We start from the raw sequence: 27,768 nt of genomic DNA on the forward strand, positions 1-27,768 counted from the left end.
GATACTCGGCAGGATCCATAAGTCACGATGTAGTGCTGACTATCACAAACTACATCACAAAAGAAACAATAAAAATATTCAATCAATTTTATGCTGTCTATATAGTTCTCTTAAAACTAGAGTATATAGGTGCAATCGAAACTGTAAAAAATCGACTAAAAGACTATTATGGCAAGCATGTTTAAAATGCCTGTATATTCATTTAAGATGTAACAATGGTGAATATCGGAGCGAATTATATATATTATGTTCCTTTTTGTCTTCTAGGACTTTGCCTTCTTAGGTTACTTTTACTTTTTGAACACGGAAGACAATGTCATTAACTACACCATCAAGTACCCTGCTGTAAGTAGAACGGACAATACATCCAATTTGCAGAATAGCTATTCGCATTCATAATAAATATTATTTGTTTACAAAATATATTAAGGTTGCTGCTGTATTTTTGGTCAGATATGAAATTGCTGATGGTCTTGTATGTTGGTTGTTTGTGCTTTTGCTGTCTGATGATAATCATGAAGAATAACATAACTTTGGAATGTCGTACAATCTATTCAACTTTCATTGACATACCGTCAAAAAGTGATTATAACATTTGTAAGTTATCTAATCATTGGACTCAAAGATAGCCTGATTTGTTCACTCTCTGATGCAAATCAACCATATCAAATTGAGTTAGACATAATAGATGCATCGAATCAAGGGTATGATATATCCAATATTATAAATAATTGTGCGCCTTGCAGAATTTTTTAGTTCTAAAAAATCATAAACAGCTCAACTTCGTAACTTTATACAAGTCGGATATGAATATTCGTGACTCGCTTTGTCTTCATTATTTCGCAATGTGTCTCATGAAGGATTCTCATATTTATGATAGCACTTCGTGTGACAGATGATGACTTGTTATTCTTAATAATTATTTTTTTTTGGGGGGGGGGGGGGGGTGGGGGTGCAATATGGAAGTATAATACAGGAGGCTGTTTATACACAAGCATTGATACAGCCTCAACTCACTTTTGAGGATAAATGGTATAATGAACTCATTCGCTTGCAGCATTTTGTACAATATTATATTCTTTGTCTTAAATTACTATATGGCGGCTGTTTCTATAGGACCAATGCTGCTATCGACTCGTCATATTTGACGAAAGCTATGGACAGTGGGGAGGCATAAGACCGAACGAAGATAGACTGGTAATATGTTTATATATGTATTCATGTCCAATCAAATTCATTCATGATTCATGTATTGATTTCTAAATAAAAAAAATTAAAAATCTTCGTTTAAAACAAATGATAATAATTCCGTCTGTGTTTCAAGTTTTAATGCAATGATGCACAGTTTCGAATTTCCTCTTTATTTCATTCTGCATTTGACTATAGGATGTAATTAGTATTTTAGTTACCCTGGGCTTCTAAAGATTTTTCCTTTCTTTCTGTGTGTTTTATTTCATTTTGATTAATTTATTTAGTCATTCATTTGTTTTTGTTACTTTTCTTTTTATTAAGTTTTGAATTTTTTGGGGGGATTAAAAGAGCTTTAACTTTCTTATGTATGGGACAATGGATTTTTTCCGTTTTTGTTTAAACTTACATGAATATTTTATGATAACAAACATATATATTTTTGTTCACGATAGACCTGTCGGGATAAGATAGATCGTGTGAAAGACCTGGATTACAAAATCAAGCTCACTGGTATTGATCCTGCTTGTCACATGGAGACAGATGATGCTGGCTTTAATGTGAGTATGAAGCCGACAATGTATACTGCCCTCCCAAGACGGTGTCTAAAAGGGGGGTGCTAAAATTCCACTTTCATGTTTTGTTTCCTCAATGGGGCAGCCTTTTTTGCCAACCCCATAGTAGGAAGATATAAGTGTAATAGTAGTAGAAGTAGAAGTAGTACTGAAGAATACCAGCTGTTTTTGGTGGTGATGAAATATTTGTTAAGGGAGAAGCACTCGTTCATTATTCTTCAATGAACATCTATGAAAATGTTATTACCTTCCTTATAACTTTTTCGCAAATTTTAAATCATTTTCAGTGGCTGGTTTGTCGTGGTCTCATCGACTTCGCATCCCGACAGCGCCCACAGACTTACTTCGTTCATCTTACCAACTGCCGAAGCAACCGAGAAGGACTAAGGAACGTCACGTATTCACTCCATATGACTAATGGAAACAACGGTCTCATGAAAGAATTTGCCGAGAATCAAAAATGTAAGATTATTCATTATGTTTCCACGTTTTGAAATGTTTACATCATTTATTGATTGCAGACATTTACTAATATATATTGATTGATTGACTGATTGATAATGAATGATGATTGGTTTGTTACTTTTCTCGTCATTTAATATTATTTTAACTGATTAGTTAATCAAAGTATTAAATTCTTGTTTCGAGATTATATAAGAAATGCATCTGCATAATGATAAGATAAGCATTTACATCTTAACAGTGTAGTGGTGAGTTTGATAAGTTTATATGTCTGCTATTCTTAGCATAATTTACAATAGTTAGATTTTGTCATTTGAACTTATAGTCATAATGGAAACTGACTTGGCTTTCTTTCTTGGATACGTGTCGATGATGATGTTGGTGAGTTTGATAAGTTTATATGTCTGCTATTCTTAGCATAATTTACAATAGTTAGATTTTGTCATTTGAACTTATAGTCATAATGGAAACTGACTTGGCTTTCTTTCTTGGATACGTGTCGATGATGGTATTGGCTACTCGATTCAGATGTAAGTATCTGAAAATGATCTTTAATGAAACATTCATATTCGTTATTCACACATAATTTGTAGTGTTACAACTTTTCGTAATAATAATCCACTAAATAAATTTCATATCGTCTGACTCGTAATTATCATTCTTTGTAATTGGATAAATTTATTAGTTTGCATTAATCTAATATCATTCATGATTATTCAATTTAATATCTTGGCTTAATATTTTCAGTTAAATAAATATATTGCTATTGTCACATATCAATATTTGTCGATATTTTCATTTTAATGATTCCGAACTGGTACTTTTCATTATTTTGTTCATACTTTCATTTCATAAATACTTATGTAATCAAAATTTTATTTCTAGACGTCTTGTCGATGAAGAAACTGCTCCACCTAACCTATCGGTTGTTCTACGGCAGTCTTCTCTGCAAGGCAGTGTCTCTCCTACTTCTAAACATCCATTTATCGAGGTTTGCCCGGACTGGACTTGAAATAACTAAGGTTCAAGACATGGGTAAGATTTATATAGTTTTGAAAGTTGATATTAACCTAAACGCTATTTCAAACAATTTGTGTATGTCTGTTTGTGTGTGCTTAATGTGTTGTTATTGTTTAGGGTTGCATCCACTTTGAACCAGTATTTTAGTGAAAATAGGTAATTCAAGAAGGTAATTATACAGAGAAGGGGAAGCGAAAATGTACAGCCATAGCCGTTTATTATTGTAACATTAATTTATACGTTTGGAATGTTTTATTTTTCCAATCTCTACAGCTGAGATTCTCTCGTGGCTGTCTACGATTCTCTTTGTGAGTCTTCTGCTGCTTGTATCGAAGGGGTTTTCTATCACTCGGTAAGTGCCTAATAAAACAACCCCCTTCATATTTACATCTTAAGCAAAGCCTGACAAAAACAGGGTGCATGATGATAATGTTGATGACTACGATGACGATGATGAGAATGATGATAATATTGACTATGATTACAGTAGTGGTGATGATGATGATGAATGTGATGACGATGGAGATGATAATGACTTTGAAGATGTTGTTAATGATGATAATGATGGGTGGTGATGATGGAGATTGTTCATAATGAAATTCATGTTTCCCCTCTAACAGAGCTCGGATCAGCCTTCTGGGCACAGTGAAGATGATAGTGTTTGGGTTGGTGTACGTGGCAGCATACACTGTGGTCTTCCTTAACCAACGTGTGCTCCTTGACCCCCAAGACATCATCGCTAGTATGACGTCAGTATCTGCAGCTGGTTTGATCGGTATTAAGTTCACTGGTAAGGGATAGTGATTAGCTGTAAACATGGTGTAAGAGAAAGATAATACAACGGTCTGGCGTGAAAATCACCGCCATCTAACTGATACCACTGAATTATATTTGTAGTGGCAGGTTCCTTTCTATCAGCCTATCAAAATTACGCTCCTAAATGTGTCATACAACAGTAAAACAAACAAACAAAACAAAACAAAACAAGAGTGCAATTATGATAGTCCAAAGTAACACTATTGCAATCATGATATATGACTTGTATTACCCTAAATGCAGAATACGATTTGAGAAGGACGATCAGATACGAATATTGCAATGAGTCAACATAGTCAACAGAAAATAAACTATTGATATTTAAGAATAGTTTTACTATTATCTTTATTGTTCCATAACACAAATATTGAATTCATATTTAGTCTACTCAAAAAGGTCGTTTCATAGATAGAAGTATGAGTTTATCAATATGGAATTAATAATAGAATAGGCCAATATATTTTCAGTAATTAAATTTATTCTCTCCTCTCTGTCAACACAGGCTGCATTATATTCGTCTACGGCTGTGTCTTTACAATCAAGAACCACCCGAGAAAGGTGCTCTTCTATTTACCATTCACTATATTCTTTAGTGTTTGGTTTCTGCTTGAGCCCACATATCGGCTGTTATCTTTCTACATCTACCCAGTTCTGCGAAGGTATATATTTTTATGATTAGCCTCTTACATAAAAATGCATAAATTAATTTATATGTCAATTAAGAGCAAGAAGGTTGTTAGCTCTGTATGAAGTATATATCGAGTTATCCCTTGTGCTTATCAATAGAAAATTATAAAATTGATTATGATGAAAAAAACTTGTCTATTCTTCAAAAAATGAATATAAATGTTTTCATGTAAATAATATTCTATATTGGTAACGCCACATGTCAACTATACTTTCATTTTTTTCTTCACAGTCCAAATATCTGGAACGGAATCGACCTGGCGATGTGTTTTACTGGACACGTCTATTTCCTGTTTATAACGCGACCGGACTGTCTTAATAAACGGTTCCCTTTCCATCTGCGAGCAGGCAAGGTAATCATCATGGACATTATTAATCTTCCTTTTCCTCTCCGAGGATCGTAATAGAAATTTAGCAGAACAACAGATTCTACGACAAAAAAGGGTATATATTTAGATTACAAAATACAAAAATGGTCCCTAAAATATCGAACAAAAGGAATGAAAGAAAATAAGAGAAAATGTAGAATTGACCACGAATATTACAGGACATTGGAACCATCAGGTAATTATTTTTATTCATAATTTCATCTTTGTTTCAGATTTCTTTCCGTGATGTCGATGATGACGTAGAGAACATCTACCAGCCATCGAGCGACTTTTATTCTATCTTCGAGACTGAGAAGAAATCGACTTTGACTATTCCGGATGAACCAGAGCACTTCTTAACTCCCGTGGTATTTTTCATTTTCATTATTATGATTTTTCACTAATACTTACAAATTGAAATTCTAGGCCCTCCCCCCCCCCCCCCCAAAAAAATAAAATAAATAAATAAATAAATAAAAAAATAAAAAATAAAAAAATAAAATAAAATAAAATAACAATAATAATAATAATAACATTAGAATAAACAAACGACAAAACAAAACAAATCAAAACAAATATGTGAGTGGGTTTGCATAGTTTCTCTAGACAGCGATGGTGTCTTCAGAGAAGAAGAATTGTAAAAATTAAGCTATTTTTTTTTAAAGAGATACACCGACTGAATTAAAGTTTGGCTAAGAAGTTTATTTTGGAGTAATTTATAGAAAAAGAAGCAGGAATTACAGAAAGAGGAGAAGATCTAGCTTCAAAATAATTGAGTCAAGAAGAAATAGGCAGCGCGGTATTTTAATAAAGGCTCAAAGAATAAAAACGATGAAAAGGATAAATGAAATTTCAACTTAGATTTTGATCGAGAGCAAAATTAATCCATAATCATTTTTGTTTACTGTGTTGAAAATTAAGTAAATATATATATATATATATATATTTCGTTCTCTCAGTTGCCCTTCAACTCGGATGAATGCTTGGTTCTCCCTCGACCACCCTTACCTGCTGAACCGACTGTAATACCGACCATGATGGCTTCTACCAGCTGTACAGTTATACCAACGGTGTCTGCTTCTGTAGATGACCAGGGCTACAGTAGTCCACCGCCATCGGATATTCCTGCCACCAGGAATAAGGCACTTTCATCCCTGTCTAATATCTCGAAGAAAGACCGAGCTGCAGTCGGTTTATTTACGGTATATAAAAATATTTTATTTTACATTGCGCCAAATAATATGTATGATCTATGTTCAACATGATTACACCCATCGTGCAGATGTTTGTCCATATTATTTCTTCAGTTCTGATGATATGAAAATTTGATGTTGATTACAACTTAGCAATAAACATTTTGTTGTAATGATAATAGTTGTAAAAAGAATGTAATAATTTTAGAAGGGTAACAACAAATATAATCATTTAATTAGATAAATGCTAATATCTGTAGACATTGTAAAATAAGTTATCTATGATTGAGATCTCCTGATGATTCTGGAATCCTTTCTCTTTACTAGGTTGCTGATCCAAGTGGAGGGTTTTCTGTCTTTTCTGCGTATAAACAACCGGTATGTACCTTCAGAGTATATATATATATATATATAGTAATAGAAGAAATGTTTGACATTTAGGTAGTGGAAGATCTCATAACAATTTTTTGAAGATTGTATTCAAATAATTAATCGATCCTTTGTTAAATTTAAGAATCTTTTTTGAACAAAAAAATTATTTTAATAGGTCATGAAATAGAGAGAAGAGAAATGAATGTTGTCAATCTTATTTTAAACTTTGCTAAGTTTATTATCTATAGAAACTATATAGAGAATGTTTTGGAAGTAAAAATGCACTAGATACATGCTGTATATTTGATACAAAAATTAAAGGTAGAAATTCGCACCTATCTCGATATGAAATGTAATCAAATGATATTTGATACAAAAAAAGTAGCAAAAATATTTTCAATACCTTATTTAGTGATTCTGTCACATTAGTTTCATTTTTTGTACTATATAATATATGTTACAATTGCATAAATTCTGTATATAAACATTGTTGTAAATAGCTGTTATTTTATGATATAAACAAATAAAGTCCCTCGAAAGAGGATAAATAGAAGAAAAAATCTATGTTTGGATAAGATTTGTTTTCCTTCTGAATCCGGAATCTTTTCTCTTTACTAGGCTGCTGTTCCAAAAGGAGGGTTTTCCATCTTTGCTGCGCAGAAACAACCGGTATGTACCTTCAGAATATATAAATGTACATGTAGGAAATGTTTGGAATTTAGATAATAGAAGATCTCATCAAAATGTTGATGAAATTGATGTGTTCATATATTTTCTTTTGTTATAGAAACTTTAAAAGAAGAATGAGAAGAAGGAAAGAAGAAGAGGAAAAAGAAAAAGAAGAAGAGAAAGAAGAAGAAGAGGGGGATAAAGAAGACGAAGGAAAACAATATTAAGATGAAGAAGAGAAAGAAGTGTATTAACAATTAAGATGATTGTTCTTTGTGCAAAAGCATGCATATTCCGTCTTATTCTGTGTTGTCATTTAATTCTATCATGCGAACATAGCTATCTAATTTAGATATTAACATTGTATACTTCTTACAGGACGCTCTGACTCCTCCTAAGGAGGCTAAGGTCCCTGATTCCATCGCTAAGGTCCCTGATCCAATCGTACCAGAACAACGGGAGCAATTTTACTCTTGCAAAAAGGTATAATTAGTTCCAAATTAAAATTTCTGAAAAAATTTCACTTCAATAATGAATTGATATATTACAATGTAGGCTTATATCGTTGGAGAATTTGATAATTAAAGCAACCAAAGAAAAAAATCTAAAATTTTACTTTCACTCACATAATATTTTTTTTACCAAATTTACAACTGAGATTTTTTTTTTAAAGACGGATTTTCTTTAAATCGAAAAGAGTAGCTTGTAAATTGATTAACATTTCCTCGAATAATGCCCGTTTAGACATCGCAATTTAATCTCAACTTGTTTTTTATTCAATTTTTTTTTTTTCTTTTAATCTAAAGGTTGCTGCTCCGAAAGGAGGTTTTTCTATCTTTTCTGTGCAGAAACAACCGGTAAGGAGCTTCTGAATATATGAATAGTATACTAAATCAAACTTGTCTTGGTGTAAATGCAATTAATCGGTGTTCATATATTTGTTGTTAAACAACAGGTATGTATATTACACTATCTCTGTTTTTACATTACATCTTGTCTCAGAAATATCGAATTCAAAACACTTTCCTTAGGATCAAAACTGATCAATATGTATTGCATACCGACAATAATGCCATATTTCTGTTTGGACTTTTTCCATTAATGATACATATCCTGTTTTAAACAACACAAAGTGATTTTTGTTTGCCAAGATCCGTTAAAATCCAACAACACCAACAACAACAACAACGGAGCAAAAGCAAAAAGAAAAAACAACATATGAACCTTTTAATATACCGAACTTAAATGTATTGAATAATGCAATGTAAGTTATATATTTTATTTTATTCCATAAGGATGTCCCGATTTCCTCCAAGGTCTCTGATACGGACGTGGCAGATCACAAGCAGGAGAAGACATATGCTGTAAACAGGGTAATTGAATTCACATCTAAGATTATATTTCAAATGAAATCATATCAAGATATTTCACGTTTCATGAATACTATAATAACAAGGATGTGTAAAATATTAAACGTTATAGATTAAAATTCAAATCATCCAAATACTCCTTCAGTATAATTGCGGAAATGCCGTCTCTTTTGCTGTTCTCGTTTTGAAATACATAATGCAATTTATATTCAACATATATGTTCAGCTAGGTCGTATTCATGTTTTGAGTACAAAATAACATATAAATATGCATAATAAAGAATACTTGAATATTGTTATTCATAATCTTGAACTTGTTCATTCTTATAACAGGTCAGACCACTTGGTTACAGCTTCCTGCTACCGATCACACCACCCCTGGAACCCATTGAGTCCTCTCCGATTAAGACCATCGAAGGACCTGGATCTGCTGTTCCACTGACCAAGTCTCCTCAGAATGTGCTTCTGATAACCGGAAAATTCTATGAAGAGCATTCGCAGACCAAGTCCGCTTGTGAGTCTGGATCTGATGCTAAGGTGTCTGAGAACGTGAAGCAAATCACTGTCCGACCAGCTCATGATCGATACATGCAGATCAAGGCAACTGGGGTATGCGGATCTGATACAGCGATACCTGAGAACAAATGCCTGAACAACAGTGCTCCTAATGTTCAACTTATCAAGGTTCAACCCGCTATTGACCCATATTTGCAGAAGAGGACCATTGAAGGATCCACATCTTTCATCGGACCCGTTGAAAAGCCTTTCCAGACCAGAGCCACTGGGGAATCAGAATGTGACATAACAATGTCTGAAAGCAAAGGCCTGATCAACGGCAGCCAGAATGTTCGGCAATTTACCGTCCAACCAGCTGTTGATCGTGGGCTGATCAAGACCGCTTCTCAATCCAGCACTTGTGTTCAGATGCCATGTGAAAGCCTGACCAATGGCACCCAAAATGTTCGACTAATCGCTGTCCAACCGGTTGATGATCCTTTCAAGACCAAGGCCATTAGAGAATCCCGATCTGCTGACAAGGCTTTTAAGAGCGAGGGTTTGACTAAACCAACCGACAATGTTGGACTGATCACTGTCAAATCGGTTGATAAGCCTTTGAAGACCGAGACCATCCAGGGATCCGGATCTGCTGCTCTATTCCCTCAAATCCTGGGTGCAACTAACGAAGGTGTCACTTCTGGCACAGCATCTGACTCAATCAAGATGAAGGACAAAGTCTCTGAGCCCAAGCTTTCTGCCTGGACCACGGATCATGTGAAGCCATCGAAGATTCCTCTTGCTCATCCTTTGAAGATGCAGTTCCCGGTCCCAGCACCAAAGATCTTAAACTGGACGACCGAGCCTCTGGAGATCGAGCACTCGAAGTGTTCACCAGTACTAATCTCTGCACAACCTGTCAAGTTTCAGGAACCTGAGCCTCCAAAGATCACCCCCAGTAGCAGCGTAGAGGTAGAAACCCTGAAGAAAATCCTCCAGGATTCAGGAGCACATGGACATCCAACTGCTCCGACTGAGAAGACTATTGGTCGAAGATCTGAAGACCAGGCTTGGCTACCTGCTACTGATGGAGGAGACTTTCCAAAGGTGATTTTCAATCGAAATCTATTAAAACTTCATTTGTTCTATGGTTTGTGCCAATGAATTATCCATCTCTGTATGGTATGCACTCTCATCTTGAACAAAAATGAGTGAAAGTTTATTTCTTAGACATTGATTACTGTATAGGCATGCAACGTGTAAAGTATATATGCATTTGCAGATTTCAAGATTCTTGAATGTAAACTGATTTTTAAACATTTCATTTTATTCTTCTCTAGCCTGCTAAAAAGACCCGGAAGGAGCCATCTTCTAGGAGGTTCGCCAAACCGACCAACCCGGCATTAATCCCTGACACCATTCCTTCTGATGAGCCTCAAAAGGTAAGCCTCATAATTACACCTGCCAGTGTTATTACATCCTTAAATTTTGTCAGTAAATGCTATTTTTTGTAATAATATTTTCACTGCTTATTTTGTTTAAATTATATTGTCGCATTATTAATATTATTCTTATTATTAAAAGCTCTAGTTTGTTTGAGAAACAAAAATACAAAATAATTCTTATCCCTAAAGTGCTTTTACAACGGTTTCATAGAACTGTACACTTACTATGGGAATTAACCATGGTTACGTAAAAATGATATTCATTACTTTCATTGCTGAGATACTGCCATAAATAACCAACTATGATAATTTGAATATTTATACAAATAAGAGACAATATCAAAAACGTTGAACACATTATTGATGCCATAATGCCAGACAGATAAATAGAAAACATGGGGTTCATACCTTTTACATTGTTCCATCTTTAACTACCTTTCATTGTTGTTTTATTTGACTACCCCATTCTTTACAACCTTTCTATCAACGGTCCTCTGTTTATTCCATCTTTATATTTTTCTTCTCTTCTCCCTTCTCCCTGTCTCCCTGACTTTAGATTATGGATCCTAAGACCAGGAAGAAGCGCCTGAGAAAGTTTCTCAAGCTTGCCAGAAAACTCAAGCCTAAGAACAATCCTGCTAATGCTGACTAGAAACAAACACATCGCTTCAACTAAGATATAAACAACCGGATACTTTTGGACCATAAACAAACCTTCACTTCAACTATGATTGTCATTTAAAAACTTACAAACAACCCGGATACTTTTAGATCTTAAACAAACCTTCCAACATTTTAGGCTCTATTTGGAATAAATGTTGAACCACATTGAATCCAATATGAACTTTTGAAATAAAAATGATAAAAATATATAAAAGAAAACACAAAAAATATATATATAAAAGAAAATACTCCAAAAAATACAAAAATTACAAAATTAAAGAAAAAATATATAATTATCATTAAGTTATTGAAATTATGAAAATGATCTGAAATATGACTATCAGTGTATACTAAAAATATGTATTTGTTTGGTATGTCACATCAGTGCTAGATTCAAATTGATATCTTTCTCGCTGTATTGAAGTACGAATGTACTGTATTAAGATCATGTACTTTTAGAACAGTACACTTTGCACAATCAATCATAGATTGATGAAATGAACGGACACATTCATGCAATATTTTCACTGTGTATAGAAAAATTACTAAAGATATATGTGTACAACTGTGCATGATATCAAAACTAAAGACCATCGTATTCTGTTTAACATTCAAGTAAACCAGAAAATACATTTAGCTGTACGAAAGCAGATCATTTCATTTTCATGTAACTGTATTCTTCAAATTCAATAAAAATTCAATAAAACAAACCTTCGTCCCAGTCGCTTTTTATTAGTGTATGCGTGGTGTTTATCTTAATGCTCCAGAGCAATGGCGTAGCGTGATTTCAGTCATTGTTTGGTTAGGGCACCAGCCTTAGCGAGAGATCAAAAACATAGAATGAAAGGAGTATGGGAGGAAGTGCAAATATAATATTCTCTCCCCCCCCCCCCTCTCTCTCTTTCTTTCATTTTTTCTTGTTATGTTTTTGTCTTTCTTTCTTTCTTTCTTACATTATGGAGGAAGAGGTGCACTTTACAAGCGACCACTCTTGCTCTCTCGTTTTCTGTCTGTTTGTGATCTTCGTGAATTTATATTTACACCAGTGAAAGAAGTTTATAACAGGAACCTCCTGGAAATCTTTAAAATTGTTATATGCATCAATTGTGAAGTTTTTGATGAAAAGGTGCTCAGAGACTTCTGTGGAAAGCGCTAAATTCTTTTTTATTTATATTTTCGCCAAACGATTAGGTATATATGCACAATTTAGCACATATTCCCACCTCGTAACTTCTCTGCTGCAGATAACCTCAAATTAATTTGATATAGTACATGTACATCATTTCAAAAATTTTGTAAACGAATATGGATATTTGTATAACTTTTCTATCGCTTTTCCCGATTTGGCCCGTGGTAGAATTCCCCCTTTCATTATTATTTCATCAGGATGCAAGTCATGATCAGAGTTCTAGATGCGACTCAATATTGTTGAATATGCTAATGTACTCGACTTCAAATGGAGGGTTTCTGTGATTTAAATATGTATTGCGATGCATGAGTTGCGAGGAACCATAACCAAACGCCAAAAACCGGATTAAAAAAAGTAAGTTAATGCACAGTCGAAACTGGTGTGAACATTTATCAATTTATGGATTCAAAGATACTTGTTAATTGTAATTACACGTTGTGACGACTGACGAGAATAAACGTACAAAGTAGCTTTTTCTTCAAAGGCCTATGATAGAATTAGAATTATGTAATGCTGTATAGGGCATAATTAAGTACAGCCTACGCCTATATATATCTTGTTTCAGGGCGAATACAGGATTATAGTTGTCAGAATTAAAGGAGGCTAAAAATTCTAACTTAACTGTAAAGGCTATACTCTCTGAGTGGGGTCCGCGGATCTGGGGGTCGAGAATAGTGGCAAATAATTGGAGTCCCGCCTCGACCCCCCCCCCAATAATGTTTTTTCTGATTAATTATTATTTATATATATCATTCTTTTCCCTACGGGAATCCAACCGGTCTCAATCTTTGCAAGGCCGAAAACCCGCTCGGCCCCGCCCCCCTCCGAACATGTATTCTTTGTTTAATCCCTCAACTCCAATCCCCTTCCATTGATATATTATCTCTTGGTTTAATAAACCTGAATTGCTAGAGCAAGGCACTCATCAGCGTTGATCTATGTAGATAATGCAGGGTGTACATATGCCTACTCCTCATTAAAAAAAACTAAAACAAAGTGAGAAGGGAAATATTCTCAATGAAAACGAATGACATATGACACTTTTCAGCAATTACTAGTAACTCTAAATATAGTACGTGTAGTTTTTTTCCAGCTTTGTACACGTAGCTTACACAATGATCTTACACAGCTCGGTAGTGGAAGATCTCGGTACCATAAAAACTCGATCTCGAGTGTACGTACCAACTCGGTACCATACTATTAGCAATGCGATGACTATAATAGTACTTATGTACGTACTAAGGTTTTTCTATAAAATAATTAAAAAAATACATTCAAGGAAAACAAATGTGCTCGTACATTTTGCTTAACTTTCACTGAACCTTTCCTCTCATTTTGTCCGCCTCTGTTATAAGCATAGGCCTAGAGGTCTATATAATGTAACATATGAAAAACGACTGATGATAATTTTTTTAATTCCCACTGCTCGATATAATGTAACATATGAAAAACGACTGATGATAAATTTTTTTATTCCCACTGCTCGAATTTTTATTTACGACTTAAGACTCGTATCATACTTTTTTCTGGCTCGACCTGTCTAGCTCTCGTGAAAAGCAGGAAAGTAAATTTGGTACCGACTGTTTAATCCGATTCCGAGTTTTTCATACTCGTGAGTTGTACTAGTACCGAGTTGAAAATATTGATACGGATACGGAGCGGAGATAAATAATGTTAACGAAACCTTGAAAGAATCAGTCTCCAATTCGAATACGTACGGTACGCTGTGGTAGAGACCACTAGAAATATCAAAATGAGGGGAATTATGCTAACAGCGACCAGCTTTGCGCTTACAGCTGCTGTCCTGGGAAATGCCTATGTTCAGAAAAAGCAATTTTATCCTTCCGTAGTGTATATTACCAAGTCACATCCAAGTTTAGCGGTGAGTATATTCCCCCTATTTATTGTGTGGTCCAGTGCGTTTGAATTTGTGTATGGTGCGGACGCGGATGATGTACATACACGTAGAGGCATGAGACAGAGGAAAGAAACCTAGAAAGAGGAAGATTGTGACTCAGTTGTGACTTGTGAATTATAATATTTATGTTGTGGAAAAATAAAATTGCTTATAGATCTGATTAACGTCTGATTCCCCCATTTTTCTGAAATTTAGTGGAATATTTCAAATCAAAAGACAAAATCAAAAGACAAACACAAATTAAAAAACTGTAAAAATCTTGAAATGTATGATTTTTACTTACCACTAGAAGCTGCTTGAAGTTGAAGAATGTGGAGTAGACTATGTAGTTTATATTAAATATTCATAGCTCAAGCTAGTTGAAAAGGGTAGGTTGTCTCCATGAATGAAAATACCACACTTCTACAGCTACATGTAAAGTGTTTGAAAGTTGATTGTAAATTCCCCCTTGCAATATATTCAAAACTACTAGCGAATTATCTGTTGCAGAGATTGCTTACTGACTAGTCACTTGGTTCTTCCGTGTTCATGACTTGTTGCCAATCCAATGGTGGTGGACTGTAGGATTGTGATAATGACAGTTAGTACAAATGGTGAGGTTGGTCGAGGAAGAACCAGGCATTCATCCTAGTTCGCGTTGAAAGGCAAATGGAAGACAAGATATTCACTTTTCAATAATTTAACCAACATTATACAAGAATTACTTGATTTTGGATTTGCTCTGGATCAAAATAAAAATTAAACTTGATTTCATCCATGATCTTTGAGCCTTTTTATTATACTGCCTATTTCTTAACTTTCCTCTTTGTTGGTTGTATTAATTTATTCTATAAGTCATAATACAACATCTTTTAACAAACTTTTTCTTTTCTTTTTTATTAACATATTTTGAACAATAATTAAGAATCACTGGTCATTTTTTTACTTTTAAGGGCAAGACTTTCATTTTCAAAAGAATTATTTAACAAAATCAACCAGAAAAAACCCCCATACCATTTTACTTGAGAAATGCCCAGGGTCATCAGGAATGGTCGAAGTCGTATTCGTTCCAGTCAGTATCTTTCCAGTCTGAAAGACACAATTGTGAGAAAATGTTGAATGGTGGCAAACAGAAAGTTATCTGATAGCAGAGATGCCACTGAAAGTCATAAAGATTTTCTGAACTATTTTTTTTAGAAACCATTTTTATCAAGAAGAAAGATGCAGAATTCCAGAAAAAGCTGGAAATTTCTTCATGTTTATGTAAATGTATTTTTTTTAAAAAGAGAATATTTGACTATATTGCTATGTATGTGCATCTTTTAACAAATATAATCTGTTTCTTCTTCCTTTACGCCCATGGAAATATAGGTGCTATACCTACAGGCATTTGTCCTGGTTATACTCATGGGAAAACTCTTCAAGAAAGTGTTCTTTGGCCAGCTCAGAGCTGCTGAGATGGAGGTATGGAATCATTTTCGTATTATTTAACACAGTACTGACTCTTTGACAGGAAAGATTGAAGAAAAAATGTGTAAAGGAAGAAGATAAATGCTTAGGATAGTTTCAAGAAATGGCTAGAAGAGAAAGGGATAGAGGTTCAAAGGTGAAACAGATGGAGAAGGTTAGAGACAGGAAGTTGTCGGGCTGCATGATACTGTAGTCCACAGATAAAGCACCTAGAGAGAAAAATTGACTTGATTGGGTTTAAAGACTTCTGAATTGTTTTCTAATTAGTAAAGCTTGGATTCCTTTAATGTGTTATTTGTATTGGTTTGGAAATGCAAGATCTATTGAAGTAAAAAATAACTGATTGAATTTGATATGAACAACAACAGCAACAAAAATCATATGTGCTCAATAATATTCAACTTTCTGATCTCGTTCATCATTGAAATATAGTGAAATCAATTTAGCGATCACCTGTACAGAAAGGCCACCTGTCCATGAAAATGGCATTTTCTTTTTCCCTTGAATAGACTTTTTCATTAAAGTGTGTAGGTAAGGGGCCAGTACACAATGCCCACCTGCCTATAAATGCAGTTTTCTTGTCACCCTTACTTGTAGATGGGTCGGTGAATCTAATTCTTTTTTGTTCAATCTTTCATTTCCCAGCATCTGATAGAGAGATCATGGTATGCTGTGACAGAGACATGCCTCGCATTCACCGTGTTCAGGGATGACTTTGGTCCGCGGTTCGTGGCCATGTTCACGCTCCTTCTATTTGTCAAATGTTTTCACTGGCTAGCAGAGGATAGAGTTGATTATGTAAGTCAGTTTCGTAGGGGATTGTTCTCAACGACTTATTCTCCTATAAATTTCCTGAATCTAATAGTTGCACGAATGTGCATGATATATATGGGATCTACACAAATAATTAAACAGTGCCCTGTAATGAGCAAAATCCATAAGTCTTCATATTGGGTTATTACAGCTAAGATCAGTATTATAGTTAAAAGTGAAAGATACCTTGCAGAATGTAAATTGGAATCTGTAATCACAAGATCAAACATTTTTTTAGAGCGAAGGAATTTAGAACAAGGGTGAACTACTATGATGTCTGGAAAATCAATGCTGAGAAAAGTATTCTCATACTGTCATTCAACTAGAGAAAGGTATAAAGAAATTTGTGAAATGCTCATTCTTCAAAACAAGTGTGATATAGAAACTACATTATTTATCTTCCTTTATTTTATGAAATTGCTTCATTTTTCTAGGAGTTACTTCTCTTTCATATGATTAACATTCCATTATTTATGTGCCCTACCTCTATTGTGAAGGGGAAAATCAAGCTGCTGTCTTCATACTTCTGATAATTTACATTTTATTGTATATTTACAGATGGAAAGAAGTCCAGTCATCTCCTGGGTATTCCATATGCGAGTCATCAGTAAGTAGATTAACTCTTGTGTTTGGTATGAAACATTCAAGCCATATTTTCACTCATAGGGTGATATGACAATATAATTATACTTTTTTTAACCTTGACGGGACTAGTCACCTACAGTTGTTTTGCTCTAATTTATGTGTGTACTGGTATCCTATGTTATAATTTTTAGCTTCATGAATATCAATTCTGTAGAGAGATGTTAAAATTGCAGTCTAAAAATTGTAAAATCTTAATCACTTGCATAGAATTTAGAATGCAGGGAAGTATTAACGTCCAAGTGGGCTCCCAGCCAGCCTTGATATAAAATAATCATTTTCCATTATACTCTGTATAATCGTTAACCACTTGAATTATCATATATTTATGGGGTTTTGATTTAATTTCTTTTTGTCTCATAAGTCTCAGCAAACGACTGATTCAAAAGATTACTAACCATGTATTAAATTGTTGCTTTGATCAGCTCTTCTTGTGGTTCTTGCATCCTTTGACCTGTTGTTCATCAACTATGCCTACCACAGTACTTTAACCAAGGGAGCCTCTGTGCAACTTGTCTTCGGGTTTGAGGTAGGCACACATTAAGAACAAATATCATGTTGAAAACCAGGCCCCTGTTTCATAAAATTTGTGATCAATAATTAGTTACAATAACTGTTATAAGCTACTGAAATTGTGGTATTTGATTGGCTGAAAGCATATTTGTCTTAGAAATTTAGCACTTGTTATTGATAACAACTTTTACGAAACAGGGCCGGCTTTTAACCCAATATGCAATGTTGCAATTGTCCCAGCTATAAAGTACAATGCCCTTAGCAGGCATGCTCATTGAACACACTTGGGAGCTGATGGTGGCACCTTTTTAGAATGAATGCTATTAATTTACACAGCTAGCAGTCATCGTAGTTCGTTTACCATTAAAAAAAAAAGATTTCTTTGAAAATTTCTCAATATCCTTTCATGTTTTGTCTATGAATATTGAAACATCAGATCATGATTTGGTAATATAGGCAGTTTTCATGCTAATATATTTATTTTGTATTAGGCTGTGTGTTACCAATTTGAGCATCTCAATGTTTATGTTTTAACATGTATTCTAGCATGTACTTTTTAAACAATTTTTAAAATCAAATTCACCCAAAAAAGGAACAAAAGTTTGCATTTGCTTTTGGTGATGAGTGTTGTGTGATAAGTGTAATAGATGATAATACTAGAAATGGGAAATGGGATTCCCTTTATTCTTTCAATGATCATACCGGCTTTTGGTGACCAATGAAACAAACTGGATTGCTACATTTGGCTTTGGGCACAATTACAGTGAACATGTATAATATTGTCCAAACAACATGGGAATTCCAGGATTTTGATCCATCGTTAATATCCCACTCACATCAAGATTCAATTAGACTGACGACAGATTGAACAAAATATAACATTACCCCAAACGCCAAGAACCAGTCGGTTTTGAGTTGATGTGAAATTGGTCTTGCCGATGTGATTATCATACATTCAATGAATTTTTTTTTGGGGTCTTTCTTCCAGTATGCCATCTTACTGACTGTGTTAATCAATGTGTTCTTCAAGTATGTCTTGCACACCATTGATCTACAGAGTGAGAATCCATGGGAAAACAAAGCTGTGTACATGCTGTACACTGACCTCATAATGGGTAAGAACTTATTCCTTTTAGCAGCTCTATGACAGACAGGTCAGATGTCAAAGGTCAATGTGGGTTGTTTCAGAGGTCATCGTAATTTGTTGCTTTACAGTTTCTGGCTCTGAGTTTCTGGCATATTTGAAATTTTCATACTTACTATATTACTTTGAAATACTATAGCAGCACTTTAACTTGAGATGAAACTACATTATAATTTTTTCTTTTTTAGATGTAACTGTTTTTTGAGGGTATAAATTATCCCTGTTTCTCGACCATGTACTTATTATAGAGCTCTGTTTGTACCAGCAAAATGTACAGCTAGATATGCACAATGGGGACAAAAGGTATTGTGCACATTATAGGCAAGGCCAACCACAAATATATGCACATCAATTACACTGCAGGTAATAATGTTTTTTGCTTTCTTTCTAATAATAATAAAAAATACTAAAAACGGTGCTTATAAAGCGCTTACCACCGAAGTCTCTAAGCGCTATAACAAACAATATACAATGACAAACAATTAGATATTAAAGGTAATACAAAGTTTTGGTATGGGGTCATGAATTTGGTTCAAATGAACATATTGGAAGCATATACGATCCTACAATATTCAGTGATCGTTGTCGCGGTCGAAATCGACTCTAAAGTTATGAAATTGTAAATAATAAACACTTTATGTTGAATAGCTCCCTCTCAAGGTCAAGATATTAATTAAGCTATAAAACAATGCTTATTGACTAAAATTGACTGATTAGCTATTCTCGTTCGGAAATTATATACCACAACTACATACTCTGAGATTTTCATGGTCGCAGCTACCATTGTACGGCCGTAGGAGCTATTTGAAATTTATCAACATTTACCGGGAGCACCGGTAAATCTTTATATTCAATTTTTCTCGAAAGCAGAAGTGTTTTAGGGGCTAAAATTTCTGGTGTTTTTAATACATCCACAGGGGCATCCAAATATATTAAAATTGTAAAGAATCACTATCCACCCATTTTTCAAAATTTCCCAAAACTTTGTAATACCTTTAAACAAAATAAAAAAATTACAAATATACTTACAAATTACAATACATATGAAATTATACATCAATGTGAACAGAGTAAGTTAATCATCAAAACCAATTTTGAATAAATGTGTCTTAAGACAAGTTTTGAATTGGTTGACAGTCTGACAGTTTTCTATTCTACCAATGCTTTCACCAAGATATCCTTTTTTATGTTTCTTGTCGATCAGGTTTTATCAAGGTGTTCCTTTACACAGCGTTTGTTGCCATCATGATCAAGATTCATACCTTCCCTCTCTTTGCCACCAGGCCCATGTACTTGGCTATGAGGTAAGTCAGTAATTAAAGGACTTCATACCATCTAATTTGATAAAACATCCTATCATCCCAAAAGCAAAATGCCATTGATTGGCAGTTAACTATTTGAGTTCGTTAGATTATTGGATTTTAAAAATATTTCACATCTCGACTTGCAGTAGGATGTCAATGAAAATAGGCAGCTTCCACAAAATGTTGGTTTACAACTTCAAGTTTATTGATGTAAACAACACATGAAGCAGAAAATTGCACCGTTTGCATGTTTGCTCTTGCACTTAACTGGTCAAGAGAGTTTGCATGTAATGTTGTTTTGTTTTCAGTACATGTAAATTCTAAAGGTATTTCTTATTTTCTCTGTGATAGGTCTTTCAAGAAAGCTGTCCATGATGTCATCATGTCTAGGAGAGCCATTAGGAACATGAACACACTGTAAGTAACTCCTGCCTCCATCTGTTCATTATAGATCAGATATGTGTATTGTGTTTAGCAAAAATATTTGTCGCATCTGTTCTACGTTTTTAAGAAAGGAATTCATTGAGTCAGTTAAGTTGTCAGTGTGCTATGCTGTAATACAATGTTATATAAATTATTCTTAAAGTATTCTTATTTTGTGTGAAATGCATGACTTCACCAGGTACCCCGATGCTACCGCTGAAGACCTTGCCACCACAGACAGCATCTGCATCATCTGCAGAGAGGACATGGTGGCTGGAGAGCCCGGTGCAGGAGGAGGAGGGACCTGCAAGAAGCTTCCCTGCAACCACATCTTCCACAGCAGCTGCCTAAGGTCATGGTTCCAGCGCCAGCAGACGTGTCCCACATGCAGGATGGATGTCCTGAGGCTGTCCGTGGCGGCCGCAAGCCAGAGGCTCAGGCAGCAGGGGCAACAGCAGCAGGGTGGTGTGGGGCAGCAGGGACAGGCTGGGCCAGGTCTGGGGCAACAAGGCAATGGACAAGTGCCACCTGTACCAGGGCAAGGTATGTTGTATTCTTGCTTTTCTGGAAATCATGTAGAGATTGTATGGTTTGGTTTTCAAATTGACAGTGTAGTTGCTACTCATTACCATAAGAGATAGTGAAGTAAAGATACTTGATCATGTAATGCATATTATTCAGATGGACACATCAGATCATAAAAGATATCAACAGAAATAAAAAGATATCAACAGAAATAAAAGATATCAACAGAAAGAAAAGACATAATATTGATTTTATTCAAGTCGTTGATTATTGCCATCAGTTTCAATCATTTGCATTAATTTGACTTCCCATTTATTTTGACAGGTATGCCCCCTTTTCCACCAAACTTCCAGTTCTGGCTTCCTCAATTTCAAGGAGGAGTCCCCTTCCCTCAGCCCCCTGTACCCCCACCTCCCTCCTCAGCTGCACAACCGGGAGCTTCTACTGCAACCTCCCCCACCACCACGGGAGCTGCATCACAAGGCACATCACCTGGTAAGTCCATTGTGTGTTTGAGGGAAAATGGTGAGGATGATTAACATGCACATTGACATCAAATGGTTTATGTTTTTACAACCCACCACTCTTTGATTCAATCAACACTATTTCATGCATTGTTGTGAAAACAATTAGATGACGTAGAGTAGTTTAGATTGGGAAGATAGATATTATCTTTCGAAACCTGATGATTAGTTTAGAAAGCTCAAAAAATAACTCTGGAAAGCTTGAAAATAGCTGGAATGAAACAAATAGAAGTAAAAGTCACCCTCTCAATAAAAATCTTATAACTTTTTAAAAAAATTTCAAGAGAGCTCTTCTGATTTCCTGCTTTGTATTGATAGATGAACATGTATAATGTGCTGTGGTGTCCAATTTTTGGACTGAAGACACGCTTTCAATTACCTTAAGATTCTCTTGATGAAATCAACCTTTGACACTATTCAATTTCAGGACTTATGTGTGCTGATTCGGGCTCTAGTCCCAGGACCTGCAAATTGCAAGATCATTTGCCCTATCCACTGTGACATACTGCTTTGTACTATAGATTTAAGTTGTCATTTTCTATTATCTACGCACTTAATTTCAGGTACATCACCTGGAACTAGTACGGCCACACCCACATCTTGGGGTACTTCTCTGCCAAACTTCCCCCCTCCCCCAAACATGGGTGCCCCTGGCATGGGTGGTATGCTACCCAACATGTTCCCCTCGATGATGCCTCCATTCATGATGCCATTTGGTAAGTTGAAAAGTGGAAGTATTATAAGAAAGACATTAATAGCAATTGCTTGCTTAATTCATGTCTTATTCATCATATTTATTTTAATGTAATAGTAAGGATATAGTTATTTCTGAAGATCTGTATAAAGGGGAAGCTGTGATATCAGTTTGATTTCAAGTTTGATTTCATATCATAAACCGGTAAACATCAAGAAAATATGTGACTATCACAGTGCCTTTCATGTTCAGAAAGAGCAATTAATTCTTGGTGAATATTTACATCCACATTACATCGCTGTTTAACTCTCCAGCGTTCTAAATTATACCTCTCTAATTTATTGAAAAACATTTACTATATATTTCTTATCTTATTTGTATGCTTGTATAATATTATTGTACATGATTTTCTATTTAATTACTTTTGTGAATAATGTATTTGTTATTGTTCAAATTTCTGGAATTCGAGTTTGAATTTATATCTTTTTGAACGCAGAAATAAAACCAATACAAACAAACCAAAATATTTCTTTTTTAACTCTCCCACCATTCTATACAATAGGTATGTCACCTCCGATGCCCCCTCCCAACTTCAGCGGTCTGTCAGACGAGGAGCTGCATGCTATGGAAGGCATGGAGAGACAGCATGTACAGGCTAGGATTGAATGCCTGAAAAACATCCAGTCACTCCTCGATGCTGCAGTCATTCAAATGCAGCAGTACAGCACACTCATCTCAGGATTAGGGTAAGAAGGATGAGTGTCCCAGAGCACAGTCCATAATGCAGGGATGTGTGTTTTCAAGCCATAGCCTTATTCAAGGCCCTGACACCTCCCTGTACAGGTTTCATATTGTACAGCACATAATAGACTCTAAAATGTAAAAGGCTTATGAGATGAAACCAAATGATATCCCTGATAATCTGTTTTCTGGATATTATCTCCGATATGAATATGTTTATTCCTGCTGAACTATTGCAGTGAATAGTCAAAATGCAAGAAATGAAGTTGTACTGGAAAAGCAGAAAACTGGCAGTTTAGATGGGGATGTTTTTTTTTTTTTAGCCCAGTTTTTACATTAAGCAGTGGATTACATGATATTATAGTGAATAGTTCAATTTATTAGTAATAAATCCCATCAGTTTTTAAATATTACCATTGATGTATTCAAGATATATTCCGGCATTTCATTGTTAAACCGATCCTTCCTTTCTTTTCAACCTCACCCCAGTATGCCAACTGTACCTGTCACACCGGCTTCCACCCACACTACATCAGCCACGTCTACAGTCCCCACCCCTACAGTACAGACAGGGGAGTCACCTGCCCCGCCTTCCTCACCCATTAACCCAGAGACTTTAACATCGACGGCCGCCCAGCCCAGCGAGTCTAGTAATGGTAAGAGTGAAGAGAAAGATATAGACCTGTATGTTGAAATATGGACTAAGTAACCGATTTTAGATAGTTTTGTGTATTGATTTTAAATCAAATGATGTAACATTCATGAAGCTTTGCAAGGTTTGCCATGAGAGATCCTGATTTGCGAAGTTTCATGTCTTGAGATGATAGAAGTACATCATTGAATGTTTGCAATTCTGTAAAGTTTCTTGGTTTAAAATCAGATATTAATAACAACACATGACATTTTCTGTATTTAGACTAACGTAACCCCACTTTTCGTATTGCTGGTGATTACACATGGTTCATATAATTCTTATATACATCCATTATTTTCCTGCATTTGGAAGAGATATGATCCAATTTCACAGCACAGCTTCAAGAGATGTTGAAATTGCATAGACTTGTTTAAAATTCTTAATTAAAATATCACAAGACGTAAGGTTAAAAATCATTCAAGCATCCATTGGGGTATATTTCTACGTAACCTGTACTTGTTTCTTTGAAAAGAGTCTTTACCTTTTGACTACTCAGTTCTCTTTTATTCACATAGGCTAATGCAGTGATCACTTGCTTCTCTACTTCGATGGGTTATAACATTCTTGTGACACCTTTTTTGTAACTATCTTTAGATTTGTCTGACTTAGAGGGCGCTGTTGGCTTCACATCTCCAGCCAAAGAAACCAAGGATGATGCAGCAGAACCCGCAGCGGAGAGCCCGGAGGAACAGGAACGCAACGAGGTCAGGAGAAGACGGTTACAGAGACTCAGTAGTAGTGAAACATCAACTTCGTGAGATTCCCTGTTCTCATTTCATTCCTCCAATCACCATAAAGGACATTATACTTCATCACCATGGAAACATTGCACGAAACGGTCAACAAGAACAGTTTGGGCATGGTCGATGGACACAGAGCTGATTCGAGAGTCAAGGAGCTTACTCCGCTTCGTTTATTGGTTTTCTCTTCAATCTACCAAGTACTGTAAGCAGAGCATAAAAGATTTCATGAACAGCATTCTGAAAATTCTGTAATCTTTTGGTTCATTGAGAAGCATGTTAATTGTCATAACAAATTAAATTTATGTCAAGTAGACATTAGTGCTTACTGGTACACAGATGCTCGGAGCAAAAATTTACCAATTACTTTTCCTTATTTCAGTTTGTTATGACTGTCAACATACTTTCAATAACTCATAACATTGATTTTAGAATACCGCTCCATTATGGTATTGTGCATAGAGATGCATTTATCTTTACCAGCTAGAAGTTAGTATTGGTATTAGTTTACTTCCATAATTTTTTTTGAATATATAGTATAATCAGTATTTTGAATTAATTGATTACAAAGTCAAATCTAATCTGTATGTCAACAAATTTGATTCATTACCGAATGTTAAGAATATGTGTGAATTCCAATAAATGCAATATTGCTGCACTCATATTGAGTCAAGAAGTAAGAGGTAGACTTGCTTGTAGCATTTGTGAGCTAAAATCTAGACTTTTTAGTAGTTGGAAGGGGTTTTGGGATTATTCACATTCAGTTCTACTATTTCATGTTTAAGATATCAGTTTTTAGTTTAGACAAAATTATGTAATCGCAGTGATGAATTCAGACTTGATCAGTAATTTGGCAAACTGCAGTGTTGATCTTTCTCGTTGAAATGTCTGACTTACCTGGTCCTCTGCTAGCCTGCTTGGTAAAGTTTCCTGCACATTGCACGAAGTCCTCTAATTCAGCTGTGTTGCCTCTGTTGATTATATGTTTCTGTTTCTACAAAAGGCTTACAATTCAATTTTTGTTTAGTGCTCTAGTAAAATCAATTTGGAAACTTAGTAGCAGTATTACATCCATGATAAAATTTTTGGAGTATCACATATTTTATTATTTTAGTGTTCAAAGATATCCACTGCAGCATGTAGCATATAACAAAAAGAAAACTATATTATTATAAGCAATACGTTAAACTCAAATAAAGTTGAATCAATGTGACTGCATGAGGCACAAAAAAATGTAACCTAGAATCCAAATAGTGCTGCTACTGCTATCAGCAGTATATTTCATCAATCGGTACAACATTTGTGGCTTTGTTGATACTGTAATCTGACACATATCTTTCTTTATTATATTATAGAGATACAAAAAAAATGCATTCTTATCATTTAGGTATAATAATGGTAACATTCTGTACTACATATCACAGTATGATGTAATGTGCCTCTGCACTTCCAATGAGCTCAAGAAACGATCACCCTTGCTTTTTCACATGCAGGCATTATCAGTGCACATTGCATTTCATGAAACAATCCTACCAGATACCCATTTACTTCACCTGGGTTGAGAGTGGCAAATGTAGATTAACGTCTTGCCAAAGGTATTAGTATTGTGTGAGGGCTTTAACCCATGACCTTGGCGTCAAACGTCAAGTGTTTAAACCACTCTGCCATGTGCAAGTAGAGGATGTTTTTTTGTTTCATTTTGTTTTCTTCAAATTTGGTTTTAAAAGAAACTAACAGTGCAATCAGCAGTACAAAAACAAAGTCAATATTGCATCAAAGTACATGTATATATGATTTGAATATTGTTATAAAATTTGAACTTGTTTTATCGGTAGAATGTGGTGCTGAGAATTAACTTTTCTTTCATGGAAGGGTATGTGTGATAGATGAGATGAATATCAAACTTTTTTTTTCATGATTTTTCAAATAGTGTAAATTGTGAGTTATACAAATAACGTGGATTGTAGATTTTATAGTTGTTATTGATTTATTTTTATGGATTTGCATTTCAAGAGAACCTGATTGATCATCATTCTGAATTGCTTGATTAGATTAAAAATTGCTTGATTTCCTAACTTGTTATTCTTAAAATTTATTTCTTAATAATTTGGTTTTTTTTTGCTCATTACTCAGTTATACTTTTTAAGCCAACATTGTTTGGATATGCCATCTTTGATACTCAGTGTGATATTAGTTTGATTCTGTGAAAATGTATTTCCTATCATTACTAGAATTTCTAGAGCACAAGATTACCCTTATTTTTTGTACAAATACCAGTATCCTTAAATGATGTACAATTTTTTTTTTCAAGGAGATTTAAATATCTGTCATGTTAAACTTTCATGGACTATATTTGACAGAGTTGTGTATCAGATAAATGGCTGCCATACCGCAGAGGTTACTTGTAAAAAATTAGAAATAATCTGCATCTCATAATTGAGATTATCTCTGTTTAACTATATGAAAGTGTAACTGTGGCATGTTGGTTACTTAAAAGCTTGAAATGATAACATGATTTATATACACAAATATGGGTTTAGGTACAACATTTATTCAGCACTTTAAATGGCCATTTTATGTTCTGTTCTTTGTTTTATTGTATTGTTACTCTTAATAAATTATATGTATATAATGTAGATTTAATTCAATGGACTTACTGAAGACTTACTAATACTTGCCTTTAAGAGATGCTCCATCTGAATAAACTTCCTACATGCATACTTTCAGTGATAAATTGGTGATACTTATTGTTTCTGAAACAGATCTCGAATTAAAAAAAATTGCATGGATTGTAATAGGCAAATAAGTAGTAATTGATTTTTATTCTAGAGAAGTCAGCTGTCTGCCAGTGCTATTTTAAAGACTCAAAATCGCACTGCACAATATGATGACATATACAAAAATTGTCATTCCTAGAACTTTGATTTAATTATTGAATAAAGTTTCCAATAGAAAACGGAGTATACTCAGAGAGCACTGAGATCATCATATTAATATTCTGACATTGGTCTGCTTCAACTTCAATGTGTGATTTTTCACCCTAAAATTTGTCTGTTTAAACTGTGGAAGATGGTTTATATAAAGAATTGAAATATTGAATGAAACTTTGGTTGATTTACTCTGTTCATTCCA

At 34.6% G+C, this 27,768-nt stretch overlaps 3 protein-coding genes and 1 long non-coding RNA gene across 4 annotated transcripts; all 4 read left to right on the plus strand.

Moving 5' to 3' along the window:
- Positions 1 to 2,688: 2,688 nt before the first annotated feature.
- On the plus strand, positions 2,689 to 4,046 carry LOC115929509 (transmembrane protein 145-like). Its single transcript, XM_030998590.1, has 4 exons — positions 2,689 to 2,755; positions 3,111 to 3,260; positions 3,519 to 3,597; positions 3,866 to 4,046. Exons 1-4 carry the CDS (start codon positions 2,689 to 2,691, stop codon positions 4,044 to 4,046), a joined length of 477 nt encoding a protein of 158 aa, XP_030854450.1.
- A 529-nt stretch (positions 4,047 to 4,575) lies between these two features.
- Positions 4,576 to 5,478, plus strand: LOC115929573. The gene is made up of 3 exons (XR_004066553.1): positions 4,576 to 4,720; positions 4,981 to 5,101; positions 5,350 to 5,478. It is a non-coding gene; the product is annotated as an uncharacterized LOC115929573 (long non-coding RNA).
- Positions 5,479 to 9,892: 4,414 nt separating this feature from the next.
- On the plus strand, positions 9,893 to 11,446 carry LOC115929448. The gene is made up of 3 exons (XM_030998364.1): positions 9,893 to 10,322; positions 10,556 to 10,657; positions 11,217 to 11,446. The coding sequence occupies exons 1-3, from the start codon at positions 9,942 to 9,944 to the stop codon at positions 11,310 to 11,312; spliced, it is 579 nt and encodes a 192-aa protein (XP_030854224.1). The 5' UTR covers positions 9,893 to 9,941; the 3' UTR covers positions 11,313 to 11,446.
- Positions 11,447 to 14,172: 2,726 nt separating this feature from the next.
- LOC579528 (E3 ubiquitin-protein ligase synoviolin A) lies at positions 14,173 to 27,362 on the plus strand. The gene is made up of 14 exons (XM_030999058.1): positions 14,173 to 14,394; positions 15,781 to 15,873; positions 16,525 to 16,677; positions 17,251 to 17,299; positions 17,760 to 17,863; positions 18,836 to 18,962; positions 20,196 to 20,295; positions 20,647 to 20,712; positions 20,918 to 21,261; positions 21,568 to 21,738; positions 22,331 to 22,483; positions 23,024 to 23,207; positions 23,692 to 23,858; positions 24,491 to 27,362. Exons 1-14 carry the CDS (start codon positions 14,266 to 14,268, stop codon positions 24,652 to 24,654), a joined length of 2,004 nt encoding a protein of 667 aa, XP_030854918.1. The 5' UTR covers positions 14,173 to 14,265; the 3' UTR covers positions 24,655 to 27,362.
- Positions 27,363 to 27,768: the final 406 nt, after the last annotated feature.

Source organism: Strongylocentrotus purpuratus, unplaced genomic scaffold (assembly GCF_000002235.5).
Source record: "Strongylocentrotus purpuratus isolate Spur 01 unplaced genomic scaffold, Spur_5.0 spur5_scaffold_5, whole genome shotgun sequence".
Classification (NCBI taxonomy): Eukaryota; Metazoa; Echinodermata; class Echinoidea; order Camarodonta; family Strongylocentrotidae; genus Strongylocentrotus; species Strongylocentrotus purpuratus.

Bases quoted from the DNA above. Each gene is read 5' to 3' on its own strand.
- LOC115929509 (XM_030998590.1), top strand. From the start codon at position 2,689: ATGGAAACTGACTTGGCTTTCTTTCTTGGATACGTGTCGATGATGGTA. The intron at 2,756-3,110 runs GTAAGTATCTGA...TTTTATTTCTAG, and splicing joins ATTGGCTACTCGATTCAGAT to ACGTCTTGTCGATGAAGAAA. The intron at 3,598-3,865 runs GTAAGTGCCTAA...CCCCTCTAACAG, and splicing joins AAGGGGTTTTCTATCACTCG to AGCTCGGATCAGCCTTCTGG.
- LOC115929448 (XM_030998364.1), top strand. From the start codon at position 9,942: ATGAAGGACAAAGTCTCTGAGCCCAAGCTTTCTGCCTGGACCACGGAT. The intron at 10,323-10,555 runs GTGATTTTCAAT...ATTCTTCTCTAG, and splicing joins ATGGAGGAGACTTTCCAAAG to CCTGCTAAAAAGACCCGGAA. The intron at 10,658-11,216 runs GTAAGCCTCATA...CCCTGACTTTAG, and splicing joins CTTCTGATGAGCCTCAAAAG to ATTATGGATCCTAAGACCAG.
- LOC579528 (XM_030999058.1), top strand. From the start codon at position 14,266: ATGAGGGGAATTATGCTAACAGCGACCAGCTTTGCGCTTACAGCTGCT. The intron at 20,296-20,646 runs GTAAGTCAGTAA...TCTCTGTGATAG, and splicing joins CCCATGTACTTGGCTATGAG to GTCTTTCAAGAAAGCTGTCC. The intron at 23,208-23,691 runs GTAAGAAGGATG...ACCTCACCCCAG, and splicing joins ACACTCATCTCAGGATTAGG to TATGCCAACTGTACCTGTCA.